The 15,366-nt window shown below is 42.9% G+C and overlaps 1 protein-coding gene across 2 annotated transcripts in view; it reads left to right on the top strand.

Moving 5' to 3' along the window:
* Positions 1-15,366, top strand: part of WHRN (whirlin) — a 169,012-nt gene that overhangs the window by 78,770 nt on the left and 74,876 nt on the right. Inside the window, exons 2-6 of one of the 2 annotated variants that reach the window (XM_088455488.1) lie at positions 3,721-3,939; positions 7,046-7,171; positions 10,054-10,259; positions 11,812-11,848; positions 13,934-14,146. In XM_088455488.1, the coding sequence (XP_088311614.1) occupies positions 3,721-3,939; positions 7,046-7,171; positions 10,054-10,259; positions 11,812-11,848; positions 13,934-14,146 (801 nt within the window). The remainder of the gene's footprint in view (positions 1-3,720; positions 3,940-7,045; positions 7,172-10,053; positions 10,260-11,811; positions 11,849-13,933; positions 14,147-15,366) is intronic. The other variant, XM_088455489.1, reaches the window with a different exon arrangement.

The following is a 15,366-nucleotide window of genomic DNA, read 5'->3' on the forward strand; positions in this document are numbered from 1 at the left end:
TATGTATGTATTTGTACAGAGTGTGCAGAACTATATGTATGTATTTGTACAGAGTGTGCAGAACTATATGTATGTATTTGTACAGAGTGTGCAGAACTATATGTATGTATTTGTACAGTGTGCAGAACTATATGCATGTATTTGTACAGAGTGTGCAGAACTATATGCATGTATTTGTACAGAGTGTGCAGAACTATATGCATGTATTTGTACAGACTGTGCAGAACTATATGTATGTATTTGTACAGAGTGCACAGAACTATATGTATGTATTTGTCCATAGTGCACAGAACTATATGTATGTATTTGTACAGAGTGCACAGAACTATATGTATGTATTTGTACAGAGTGCGCAGAACTATATGTATGTATTTGTACAGAGTGCGCAGAACTATATGTATGTATTTGTACAGAGTGTGCAGAACTATATGTATGTACTTGTACAGAGTGTGCAGAACTATATGCATGTACTTGTACAGAGTGTGCAGAACTATATGTATGTATTTGTACAGAGTGTGCAGAACTATATGTATGTATTTGTACAGAGTGTGCAGAACTATATGTATGTATTTGTACAGAGTGTGCAGAACTATATGTATGTATTTGTACAGAGTGCGCAGAACTATATGTATGTATTTGTACAGAGTGCGCAGAACTATATGTATGTATTTGTACAGAGTGCGCAGAACTATATGTATGTATTTGTACAGAGTGTGCAGAACTATATGTATGTATTTGTACAGAGTGTGCAGAACTATATGTATGTATTTGTACAGAGTGTGCAGAACTACATGTATGTATTTGTACAGAGTGTGCAGAACTATATGTATGTATTTGTCCAGAGTGCGCAGAACTATATGTATGTATTTGTACAGAGTGCGCAGAACTATATGTATGTATTTGTACAGAGTGTGCAGAACTATATGTATGTACTTGTACAGAGTGTGCAGAACTATATGTATGTATTTGTACAGAGTTGTACACATTGTTGCGCTGCGTTGGTTGGCCTAACCCCCCCCCCCCCATTACCTCTCCCAAACGCTGACTTCCTTTGACTCACTTTGCAAGTCTATCCTCTGTGCAGACATAGGGCAGACATAGACATATTCAATTAGAGGCGAAAAGTCCAAGGTTGGACTTTTCGCTATCATCGTAGTTTTTCCTAGGGATAAAGTATCGGGCGCGTGTTTTTAAACAACTACTCCCATGAAAATTGGGGTACATGAAAATAGTGGAATTGGTATCAAATACCGGCAGCCGCATGGCCGGCGGTTCGATTCCCGTCACCGGCAGGCCGACAGGAGCAGAGTGCGACGCAGCGGAAGCCCGACAGCGCTGGAAATCCCGATCGTGGATAGGTAAGTATCCACTAACCTAACCCCCCTAACCCTAACCCTCCTTAGGGGTGCCTAACCCTAACTTCCCCCCCAAGTGCCTAACCCTAATCCCCCCTCTAAGTGCCTAACCCTAACCACCCCCTTCCCCGCTGCCTAAACCTAAGTCCCCCGGGGGGGTGCCTAACCCTAAGTCCCCCCCAGGGGTGCCTAACCCTAACCCTCCCTTCCCCTAGCCTAACCCTAACCCTCCCTTCCCCTAGCCTAACCCTAAGTCCCCCCCAGGAACCCTAAACCTAACCCTCCCCCCCGCGGCTGTCCGCTCGCGGCGCCCGGCATCACTACGATCGTGATGCCGGGCTCCGGTCTCCCGGCGTCGGGGAAATGCGGGCGTCTACATCTAGACGCCCGGCATTTCACCCTTGCCGGGATAAGACAGTCGGGAAGCCGGCTGCCGGTATTTAGGCAGTCGGCTTCCCGATTGCCTCCCGAAAATAGTTGCAAGCATATTTGAAATCCCTAAAGTGAACTGTAAAAATTATTTAAAAATCCACCTGCCTCAACCACCAGCATTCTAAACACCTGGGGCATACAGGACTTGGGGACCCCACCTGAGTCAATTTTCGCTAGTTTGTATGTTTGTCCCCCTTTTTTTTTCACCCCCAAAACGAAACCACTTTTTTGGGGGGTGTCCCATGCTAATTTTTTTTTTACTTTTTTTGACACAGATAACTTTTAGAGACATTCCAAGGGCTGCAGGGTCCTTTTTTTAAGTCTGCACCCCAAAACCCCAATTCTGCACTTTTTTTCGCCACCTATTCATAGGTGAAAAGTTATCCCCATTTTTTGGCAAACACTTTTCGCAACTGCAAAAAGTCTTTGTAATGAATATGGGGATAAGTGAAAATAGCAAAAATGACGTTATCGGCGATAAATTATCCCCTCTGTGTGACCGTTGTATGTCTGCCCTCCCCTTTAGATTGTAAGCTTTCATGAGCGAGGTCTACCCTCCTCTACCCTCATGTGCTTTTATCTCCTTGACATACCATCATCTCCCCATTGCCAACCAGGGCAACAAAACCTTGGGTTCAGCTGGTGCTGCTTTTGTGGATATTATTACTGTATATGCAGCAATGGTTATATTGCTAGGATCCAGCAGCGGCTCCTATCTTCTTGGATGAGCGACGTTTCCACTTCCGCGCAATAGGTCTGACCGGCGGCATAACTGGCATATGCGTACAAGCGTATGTGGTGCTGCACATCTTCATAACACTGGCTTCTAGGGAATGCATCTGCTGCAGCCTCTAGAAACCGGGTAGGGCTGCCCGTGGCCGTGAGGCAGAGGAGCGGATTCCCACTGGAAGCAAGCTTACTAATCGCAGCCCAGACTGGCAGTGCCAGGGGAGAGAACACGTCCCCCTTGAACTGCCTGTCTTGTGTGTGACTGACAGGTTGTGCTTCCAATGGGAAGCCACGGCCAGTCACAGACTGCAACTGGCTCACTGAGGTGCCAGATTTTACTTGGGGAGCTGCAACCCCTACATAAAATCTGCCACTGCTTGTATCCCATGTTCAGCAATGTTTTGTACTGTAAGGTGTGAGTTTACTAAGGTGAGTTTTTTAAAGTGGAAATGTTGCCCATAGCAACCAATCAGATTCTAGAAGGTGCTAGATAAATGTTAAGTAGAATCTGATTAGGCTATGGGTACGTAGGCTATAGGTAAGTGAATATAGCCCTTGGGACTCGGCACACGAGTGAGTTGAATGTGGTGTGCTCTATGTGCAGAATTTGCTCTCCAAGAGCTCACGTACCAGTTTAAACAGCCTTGAATTGATCAATGACTTCTATTAAGTTTCACCTCTTCACGCTCTTTACTTGTTCCATTCAGAAGGCAACCAAGCGTCACACGGGTCACAGGGCTGAGAGCTGTCAGTAACTCTGCTACAATTATTAGGCGTATAAAATCAATTATAGACCCTTTTACATGCCTAGTCCAGCAATGCACGCTGTATTAATGAGGCAGCAGCACACTGTACTGTTAGGCATGACAGAGAATAATTATCTGATAGGAATGACCATTTCCTCCACGGTACTTCAGGGGAGATGTACCAAGCCTTGGAGGGTGATAAAATAGAGAAATTGCCACCAATCGGCCTCTAACTGTCATATATGCAGCACAGTCTTTGAAATGTCAGCTGAGTGGTTGCATTGGGCAACTTGTCCGTTTTATCTCTCTCCAAGGCTTGATACATCTCCTCCTATGAGAGAGAATCAGCCATAATCTGGATCCCACCTTCTCTATTACATATTACGTCTGAGTAAAGCTTTCTCGCATTTGTACGTTGCTCAGTATACATGCCGTCTCTCTTGTGCTCATTCTCCCAGGCTCTGCGTGGCTCTCAGAAGCTGGCTCTCTCTGTGCTGTCATCAGGCCGGGTCCCTGGCGGACATGTCTCCAGTCATATCTACACCTGGATAGATCCACACGGACGCAGTGTCTCCCCTCCTGGAGGACCACCCTACCATCAAAGCCCATCTATGGGGGACCCAGAGAAGGAGAAGAGGAGTCACTTCCAACTACTTCAGGAGGGGGATGAGAAGAAGGTGTGGGGGTAACACTGTATTCTCTGCACTCACTAGAATAGTTTTACACACTCACTATATACACAGCTGTGAGAGGAAATCAGACTCCAGCTATAGTAGCTGCCGGCCTTTATATAATGTAGTGCTACATTATACTTCAATCAATGCTTTCAGCTGTGCTGACGTCAACTCATATCTACCACTTTATCCCTCTCCAAGATTTGATAAATCTCCGCCTCAGAGATATATTTATCAAAGTGCAGGTTTATAGAAGTGGAGATGTTGCTCATAGCAACCAATCAGATTCTACTTATCATTTATCTATCACCTACTGGGCAACATCTCCACTTCTATAAACCCGCACTGTATGAAATATACCCCTCAGTGTTATCGTCAATTTCAAAGTTACCTGTTGACATAACAGCATACCTCCCAACATTTGACAACTTGAAGGAGGGGCAGGTCGCGCGCCGAAGGCGCTTGCGGCCAAAAGGGGGTGTGGCTTCCGAAAAAGGGACGGGGCCTATTGAAAACTGGGCGGAGCCTCACTGCTTCCCCCGTTTTTGTCACTTTGGGGGCGTGCCCAGCACTCTCCGAGATACTGGGCAGCCTCCTGGCGTTCCGTACACAAAAGAACAGATACCTCGCGCATGCGCACGGCATCTGTTCTCCTCCTGCACACCCGCTGCTCTGCTATGCAGTGCAGCGGTTTGTGCTCTCCCCAACTTCACCCCCACCGCGGGACACTGCAGCCCGCGGATGGGACAGCGGCACAGTCCCAGAAAAACGTGACTGTCCCGCTGGATGCGGGACAGTTGGGAGGTATGTAACAGCCATGTTTCTTAGAAGGGGGAATACTGTTGACGATGTTGACTAGATTTAGTTCTCAGGAATAGAGACAAAGTAAGGAGGAGGGGGCTGGACTGCACACCCTAGCTGCTTTTAGTGGGATGTGTTACCGAGCTGAGACTTAGGGGTCTATTTACTAAGCAGTGTTAGGAGACAGAGTGAAAAGTGATAAGGTGCCAGCCAATCAGCTCCCAACTGTCATTTTTCAAACACAGCCTGTGAGATGACAGTTGGGAGCTGTAAATTTATCCCTAAGAATCACAAAACGTAAAAAAGAATGATTGTGTGCTATTTAGAGGCAAACAGATTACAAGAGATAAGACAACATGGAATTGCTGTTGGTATATCATGTCATATAAATATAGAGAATCCATTGAAATTTTAGAAAATAATTTGCCACGAACATGAAAATCCTATGCAGTGTTTTATTAGACAGTAGAACAGATAAAGATATGGATAAAGGACAGGAGACAAAGTGGTGCATCCAGAGGCCTTAGCCAGTGCCATAGCAGAGTGCAAAAGCTCACTGGGCAGGTAGTCCCTACCCACTGTGCACATGACATCACAGATCTGGGGCTGGAGGACCAGGAAGTCAGGAACTTTAGAAGAAGATGGGTTCATCATAAACACCCTGCAAGGTGGAAAGGGTGCCATCAAAACAATATCCTGAGGCTGGAGAGACACAGGGAGGACATGAGGCTTTAGAGACATGGGTGACCTAAGGAGGGAGAGACAGGGGTGAAGAGGCTGGAGAGACACAGGGGTGACATGAGACTGTGGAGATACACAGGGGCGACACGATAGATACAGGGGGGACATGAGGCTAGAGAGACATATGGGTGGCATGAGGCTGTGGAGAAACACAATGGGCATAAGGCTGTGAAGAGACACATGGGGCCATGAATAGGGAGAGACGGTGGGCTTGAGGTTGTAGAGAACATTGAGTGATGGGGTTGGAGAGACACAGAAGGGGATGAGAATATATGACACCCAGAATAGCTATCGACCTACAGTATGAAGGTTCAAACATTCTAGTATATATGTATATCATTTATTATGATTTTATGTGTCACGTTTGTGTGCTTGAAATGTATTATATTGCACAGAGTACATCTAGAAAATCGTGTTGCCGCAAAAGTGTAACTGAAAGGTACAAAATGCGAACGCTGAGAACCCCCGATCAGGCATAGAAACCAAGTAACTTTTTTTGCATAGAGAAAAACCTGTGCCTACCATAGGTGTTATGGGTGCACTGCAAATTACTTTATGGTGCGCACCCAGAGAGAGATCTAGAGAGGCGTGTCTAGCACTATTTTTATGTCGTCAATCCCCCCTATCATCATCATCATCATGTCCCACTCATCTCCCCTCATATCATCATATCCATCCATTGGGCAGCACAGATGGTGTAATGGCTAGCATTACTGCCTCACAGCACAAAGGTCGTGGGTTTGATTACCACCATGGCCCTAACTGTGTGGAGTTTGTATATTCTCCCTGTGCTTGCGTGGGTTTCCTCCGTGTACTCCGGTTTCCTCCCACACTCCAAAAATATACTGGTAGGTTAATTGGCTCCAAACAAAATTAACCCTAGTGTGTATGTGTGTGTGTGAGCATGTGGTAGGGAATATAGATCATGAGCTCTACTGGGGCAGGGACTGATGTGAATGGCCAAATACTCTCTGTAAAGCGCTGCGGAATCTGAGTGTGCTATATAAATAACTGGTAATAAATAATATTAAAATAAATAATCCCTCATCAATCCCCCCAACTCCCTCACCTCAATGACCTATGACCATGTTGTGTCACAAAAAGGTCCCCCCAGTTCATTTTATAGTAACACAGTAGTGCCCCCAGTACAGTGCATATTATATAGTACATGTACAACTCACTGAGATGTGATAGAGACCGTAATAGTACCTGTAGTCCGAGACATAATATAACATTTGCGTCTAGAATTATATTATATAATTATATATAATTGTACCTTATATTACACACAGTGAAACAAAGAATTTCCCGTTTGTTGATTTAACATATAACATTACTAGTTTAATTTATATCTCTGTCCACATTCAAAATGGACGTCACCCATACGATACAGATATCCTCTGGTGTATTTCACATAACTATATAGAAATTTTTTTTTTTGTCTTTAGTTTTTTTATATAACACGTCACAATCTAAATACTGTAGTAAACTGAAAATATGGCGTCCCTATAAGAGCACATTCATACTTTCTTCCATGTTGGGTCTCATCTGTTGCTCTCACCCGTAGGTGAATCTGGTGCTGGGAGAGGGGAGTTCCCTCGGGTTGCTCATCCGTGGAGGTGCTGAGTATTCCCTGGGGATTTACATCACTGGTGTGGATCAGGGCTCGGAGGCTGAGAGTGCTGGACTTAAGGTAACACTCGTCTTGTGGTCGTCTCAGTTCCTCCTATTCTCTTACACATAACATTCGGGCTTACCACCAAACTATTATTTTGCTCTTATTCCACAATTTTTGATGATAATTTATTTATTTATATTTTTATTGACCTTCTATGTAGGATTATACAATCCCTACTAGAAATGATCGGGATATCGGTACTCCCTACTGGATAATGACAGGGTCTCCATAGAGTTGTATAACTTTTTTTTAAGAGAAAGGCTGCATATACTGTATATCTATCTACCTATATATGAACAAGAGGCTGTATATCTATCTACCTATATACCAGCAAGAGGCTGCATATATATATATACCTATATATCAGCAAGAGGCTGTATATCTATCTACCTATATATCAGCAAGAGGCTATATACTTATATACCCATATATATTAGCAAGAGGCTGCATATCTATCTACCTATATATCAGCAAGAGGCTGTATATCTGTATACCTATATACCAGCAAGAGGATGTATATCTATCTACCTATATACCAGCAAGAGGCTGTATATCTATATACCTATATATCAGCAAAAGGCTGTAAATGATATCTATGTACCCATATATATTAGCAAGAGGCTGTATATCTATATACCAGCAAGAGGCTGTATATCTATCTACCTATATATCTGCAAGAGGCTATATATGTACCTATATATCAGCAAGAGGCTATATATATATCTACCTATATATCAGCAAGAGGCTATATATCTACCTATATATCAACAAGAGGCTGTATATCTATCTACCTGTATACCAGAAGAGGCTGTATATCTATCTACCTATTTATCAGCAAGAGGTTGTAGATCTACCTACCTATACAGTATGTCAGCAAGAGGCTGTATATCTATCTACCTATATGTCAGCAAGAGCCTGTATATCTATCTACCTATATGTCAGCAAGAAGCTGTATATCTATATACCTATATATCAGCAAGAGGCTGTATATCTATATACGTATATATATCAGCAAGATGCTGTATCTCTATCCAACTATATATCAGCAAGAGGCTGTATATCTATCTACCTATATGTCAGCAAGAGGCTGTATATCTATCTACCTATATATCAGCAAGAGGCTGTATATCTATCTACCTATATGTCAGCAAGAGGCTATATATCTATCTACCTATATATCAGCAAGAGGTTGTATATCTACCTACCTATATGTCAGCAAGAGGCTATATATCTATCTACCTATATATCAGCAAAATGCTGTATATCTATCATATATATCAGCAAGCGGCTGTATCTCTATACACCTATATATCAGTAAGAGGCTGTATATCTACCTATATATCAGCAAGAGGCTATATATCTACCTACCTATATGTCAGCAAGAGGCTGTATCTATATATAACTATATATCAGCAAGAGGCTGTATATCTATATACCTATATATCAGCAAGAAGCTGTATATCTATATACCTATATATCAGAAAGAGGCTGTATATATATCTGCCTATATATCAGCAAGAGGCTGTATTTCTATATACCTATATATCAGCAAGAGGTTGTATCTCTATCTACCTATATGTCAGCAAGAGGCTGTATATCTATCTACCTGTATATAGATAGAGGCTGTATCTCTATCTACCTATATGTCAGCAAGAGGCTGTATATCTATCTACCTGTATATAGATAGAGGCTGTATCTCTATCTACCTATATGTCAGCAAGAGGCTGTATATCTATATACCTATATACCAGCACCAGGCTGTATATCTATATACCTATACCGTGTATCAGCAAGAGGCTGTATATCTATCTACCTATATATGAGCAAGAGGCTGTATCTCTATATACCTATATATCAGCAAGAGGCTGTATCTCTATCTAACTATATACCAGCAAGACACTACATATCTATCTACCTATATGTCAGCAAGAGGCTATATATCTATCTACCTATATATCAGCAAGAGGTTGTATATCTACCTATATATCAGCAAGAGGCTATATATCTATCTACCTATATATCAGCAAGAGGTTGTATATTTACCTATATATCAGCAAGAAATTGTATCTCTCTATCTACCTATATATCAGCAAGAGGTTGTATATTTACCTATATATCAGCAAGAAATTGTATCTCTATCTACCTATATATCAGCAAGAGGTTGTATCTCAATCTACCTATATATCAGCAAGAGGCTGTATAATTATCTATCTACCTATATGTCAGCAAGAGGCTGTATATCTCTATCTACCTATATGTCAGCAAGACCCTGCAGATGCAAGTTACAGAAATAGGAGGTGACTTCTATTATGTATAACATTTTAGAGAAGAGGATCCCTTATACTTTATTTAGAATGTAAGGCAGCAGAATACAACAAATACTGTTATTAACAAGAATGAGAACAGGGTGAGAGAAGCAGGGTTGCAGTGAGAGCTATCGGGCCCCAGGTTTGTAGGAAAGTGTGTTGGGTCAAGACCATTCCTGTTGGGAATAGCGGAGCCCTTTTACCTGCTGCACTGCTACCTGTTGGAGGCATGGCAAGGTCACACTGGTTTGGGATCATGGCTACAAATAGGCCCCTGTACTCTGTAACCCCTTAGTGCCCCTGGAGATAAAATAACAAGAGAATATTATTGGGTAGAACGTGGGAGATTTTGTAAGTAACACTGCTCTAGAATGTGGTTCTGATTCTTTGCATCAAAAAGAAAATTATACCTATGACACCTAAAGCTGCCTATATACCTGGTGCCACCTAACACTGGTAAACAGTCAAATAAATCATAATACGGTTCCCTCATATAAGAATTAGCGGCATTACCAAGGGAACCATATTCCATTTGATTTGATTTCGTGTATATTGCACAGTGATTGTCCCTCTCTTTTCACTCTCCTGCAGGTGGGAGATCAGATCCTGGACGTGAACGGCCTCAGCTTCCTCTCCATCCCACACGATGAGGCTGTTAGAATTCTCGGCTCTACGCGACATCTCATGATGACTGTGAGGGATGTGGGCCGTATCCCACATGCTCGCACCATAGTGGATGAGACTCAGTGGCTCAGTAGCACCTACACAGGAACAGGAGACCCCCACATATCTACAGGGTGAGCACTATGTACCGTAATTAATGTTGGCCACACAATACATAGCCGACCTGGGTGGACAACATGATATTTCTAAGGGACTTCATATGTTGCCATTTGTCAGTCTAGGAACGCACACAAGGGCCTAAATCCACAGGTCTGCCGCAATTACACTCACTTGCCTAGTTACCCCCTTTATGTCGAAGTGGAGTTGCGACTGAGATGCATAAGGCTCTGATCTTGCGCTCAGCTATGGAGCGCCAAGAATCACGCGCTCCATAGCTACAGAGCAGGAAGCTCCCTACTGACATCACTGGTGATGTCAGTAGGGCCGCCTACAAACGGCAGGCGTTCCTTCAGGAACGCCTCCATCTGTCTGGCCATCCCTCCACCCCGCTTACAAAACGGGGTGAGCTGTTGATCAACATCGACAGCTGCCCCTTTTGTAGCGAGCCCCGGAGCGAGTGCATTTGTCACTCGCTCCGGGGCTTGCGAATGCGCAGTGCGAGCACTGCGCGTGCGCAGGCCCTCACCATCGACCCACTTGCGAGCACATAGCGCTTGCGAGCGGGTCTGAATGAGGTCCTAAGTCTGTCGCTGAATGACTCTAAGGGGAACACTGTGTAACTAGCAGAGGTCGCCCAAGACTAGATACAAGCATATATTTTTTTTTTTATTCTTTTCCTTGCAAGATCTAATTATATTGAATGGAGAATATTCACGTATGATTTCCCTGAGATAAAATGAAACGGCCTAATAGAAGGAATGTTCTTTTCAATGGGAAATAAAAAAGTAATATGTAATGTCACATGGAGAACTATTAGAAATGAATATCAGACGGAGACATTGTTACCCGATGTGAGATACTTACACCCAGGGGACGGAACGTAGCTGCTAGCACTCACACAGATATCAGAGATAATCCGTTTTAATTGCATTTGTTTTATGATTATTTCGAATGATGTCATTAAAAAGATTGCGCTGGTGGAACGCGTTCAAAAACTTCTGCGCTTTCATGTTGTAGATGTTTATTAAATAAATACACTAATATGTTTATGTTTGTACCATACAGTAAATTAGAGATGTACGGTTTTCCAGAAATCCGAATCCACCCGAATTTCATGAATCCGGATAGGTCCAAGTCACGTTTCTGATCTCCTGAGGAGATCTGGACAGATCTAAATCACGGTCCTGATCTTCCTACGGTTCGGAATTTTGATTTTAAATCCGAATTTCGAGTTTTGGATTGCAAAAATTACATGATTTTATCTGTTTTTACAACTTTTTAACAATTTGGTTTTTTTTTAAAAGCCCAGATTCAAAACCAAACATGCGCTATACTGCATGCACACATGATAAACATCGCTCGGCTGCGCTGATGTTTACAATTGCGATCCATGCTAAATCAGGCCCTCTAGCAACATACAAAGTTACCAATGTCCTTTCCAAGTTATTATTTCACTATCAAATCTCTTACTCACTGAACCAGCTCTTTGTCTACTACTGCCTCAGTGTATGAAAGTCTTTCTTGGTAAGACTCTAATGATAAAAAAGGTTTTGTTTTTCCTCATAGGACCCTCGGGAACTCCTCACCAGAACCCACCACCAAGGTGAGCCTGAATGGTAGATGATATAATGCTTTGCTTTAGTTTTTCCATGAACTAGTATAATATAAAGATGTTATTGTTACAATTTTGTCATACTTAAACTATTATATGTATGTTACTCTTAGGGGGCAGATTTAATTACCCATGGTGTTTACCGCACGGGTAAAGCTCTGGGTTTAACGCCCAGGGCTATTCAATTATTCTGCATTTACCTGCAGAGGAAAACCCACGGGTAACGCACGTTAACCCATAGATTCCACGTTAATTGCTGCAGTTCTGCGCGTTAAGTCCCAGAGAGTGCATTTAACATGGATTTTTTTTCCTTGCAGCTCCTCAGGCTTCTAGGACAAATCTGCGTTAAGTGCACCCTCTGGGGTTTAACGCACAGGGATGCGGCACCTGATTGAATTGCTAATGACTAAAAATCAGCTGCTAATTGAATCTGCCCCTTAGGGTAGCACAATAACTGCTATACGGGGAGCATAAAGTTTTGTGTATTGATAAAAATGGTTACAAATGAAAGAACCTTAGATGAGCAGGGGTGTTTTAAGAGAGGAGAGGGCCCGTGTGTACACTCAGTGTGTACCCCCTCCTGTCTGCCAGCACAGTAGATTCTGGCTTGCTGCCAGAATCTACTGCGCATGCGTGGGTCTCCGGGAAAATGGAATCCACGCCTTATTCACGGGGACCTCTCTACTGCGCGCAAGTCACCAGGAAAATGGCCGCTGCCCTTTTCTCTGTGATTTTTTGCACTCTGTAGACTGCAGAGAGGTAAGTATAATTTATATGGGTGCAGGGTGTGTGCTGTGTGCCCCCCTGGACCCAGGGGCCCGTGTGCATCATACACCCATTATAGATACGCTGTTGTAGATGAGGTATGAGTAGCAATAACATTATATAATAGATAAGAGATATTCTGCTTATTTATTAAAAAGTCTCACTTCTAATCTACAGCATCCTTATCAGGTAAATGGAATTACTCTTCCTGGAGTATAAGGTGAAAGTGACTCCAACCACTCTCCATATATCAGTCAGTTTATAGGGTCCCATAGGTTTTGTAGTCCAGACTGTAATTAGTGGAATACTTACATCTTTCCGCAGTAATGCAGAGGAAAGTCAAAATGTCAATGGCATTTTGCCGACACGGTTGTAACGTTATGTAAAGCATTTTGACCGTGTCAGTATTATAGAGCATCCTAGAGCATCATGTTTAAAGTGATAACGTTGACATGGTTAAAATGCTTTGAATAACATTATCACAGTGTCGGCATTCACCTGTCGGCAAAATACAGTTGACATTTTGACTGTCGACATCATTACTGTCAACCAAATGATTAGATATCAGCTACTACATGATACTTTTTTTTTTTAAATGTTTTTATTGGAAAAACATGTAAAAATCATAAAAAAGTACATGTAAAACTTCTCAGGGTATAAAAATTGTCTGAGTCTTTGGTTTACAATGACATGGAAATATTTGTTAAATTGCAGTAAGATATGATTCTTATATATCACAATAAGATATGATACAAATATAGATATAAAAATGTAGCATAAATAATAAGAAAAAGAGAAATAAAATATGGGGGAAGGGAAAGGAAGGAATAAAGGGAAACGTTGATTTCTACATTAAATATGTATTTCATTAGCATTTTCATGAGTAGTAATCTATTAGGTGCTCATAACTAACAGATTAACGAACAAGGGTTACGAAACGTAAGGCTGGCTTCCATGGCAATCTACTTAGATTCCTTTGGTGGCTGCAGTTTTATTATTATTATAATTATTATTATTATTATTATTATTATTATTATTATTATATTATTATTATTATTATTATTATTATTACAATAATAATTCTAATAGGATATTGCTGATGATCACATATGTAAAGAAAGATGAGAGTACATATTACATTACCTGGTAGGTTACACAGTGAGCTACAGATATGTATCACCAGTTTTGTGCTTTTAATTGTATTTTATAACTGATACAGTATCCCAGTGGTCCAAAATAATATAGTGCCTGAACTGAAGCTGCTATACTGCTCACCTGTCACACTGTCTATTGTGCCTTTGTCTCACACAGCCAGTCTTCTACAGAGGACCAGCAGGATCACAAGTCACTCTGAGTAGTCTGGGAAACCAGACCCTGGCCCTCCTAGAGGAGAGGGCCCGTCTGCTCCTGACGGAGCCTGAGAGAAGCACCATGTCTTACTATCTGCATCAGTACAAGGAGAGCCACATCCCAGTCCTTGCCTTTATAATGGCTATGTTTGAGCTTCTCAACACGCAAGCCAAGGTACGGGGAACTGTCGGGTAAAGAGTGCTAGCTCTGGGGATTAGAGCAGTATGCGTGGTGTATAAATTTGCAGTGGATCATGGTTATTGTTAGTATCTTTAATTATAAAGTTCCAACATATCAGGCAGCTCTGTGTACTAAAGGTCTCATGATACTGTACAAACAAATGGTACTAAACATAAGATAATGAGGGCCAAACAGGCTTACAATCTAAGGTGTGCTTAATGCACTTACATACAAAGGAGCAGAATAACAATTTGTGCTGTTGGTTTGGATACGTGTTCCCGGATGCAAGAAATGTGAAAGTTCCAGGCTCTGAGCAGTTGGTGATTACTGTCACTATTCTAGTAACTGGCTCCAGGTATTTAACAATGATAGGTGTACCACTAGTTCCAGGCTCTGGGCAGTTTTCGTTTAGCGACAATATACAAATTCTTCACTCCATGCAGTAGATTATCACAGATATAGCACTAGTTTCTGGTGCCAGACTATTGATAATTACAGGTACAACATTAGTTCCTGGTGCCAGACAACTGATAGGTACAGGTACACAGTGGTGTAACCATAGCAGGTCGGCCGGGGCTTGTGCCCTGGTCTCCGTCGGACTGGCGTCACGCGTTGGGGGGGAAGGGGGGGGGCGCCGCCGGCTGCGGTCCAGGTCATGTAAAGTCAGTGTGGTGAGGACCGCAGTGAGTGAGTTCCGGTTCCCGCAGTGGGTGATGGGAGAGACGTCATGAGGGCCTGCATAAGAGGGACCACTACTGGGGGCACTGCATAGGGGGGACCACTACTGGGGGCACTGTATAAGGGTCACTGCATAGGGGAGAACACTACTGGAGGCAATGTATAAGTGGCACTGCATAGGGGGGGACACTACTGTGTGCCTGCATAAGAGGGACCACTACTGGGGGCACTGCATAGGGGGGCACTGTATAAGGGACACTACTGGAGGCACTGTATCAGGGGCACTACTGGAGGCACTGCATAAGGGGGACCACTACTGGGGGCACTGCATAGGGGGAGCACTTTATAAGGGGCACTACTGGGGCCCTTTATAAGGGGCACAACTACATGGGGCACTGCTACATGTTGACACGCTCCCATTTTCAGTGACCATGCCCCTTGTGGCATATGGCCACACCCACGTTTCGATAGGGGGGGGGCTCCGTTTTTTATCTTGCCCTGGGCTCCAAATACCCTAATTACGCCACTGCAGGTAC

This window comes from Taudactylus pleione, unplaced genomic scaffold (assembly GCF_031769625.1).
Source record: "Taudactylus pleione unplaced genomic scaffold, aTauple2 ptg000656l, whole genome shotgun sequence".
Lineage (NCBI taxonomy): Eukaryota > Metazoa > Chordata > Amphibia > Anura > Myobatrachidae > Taudactylus > Taudactylus pleione.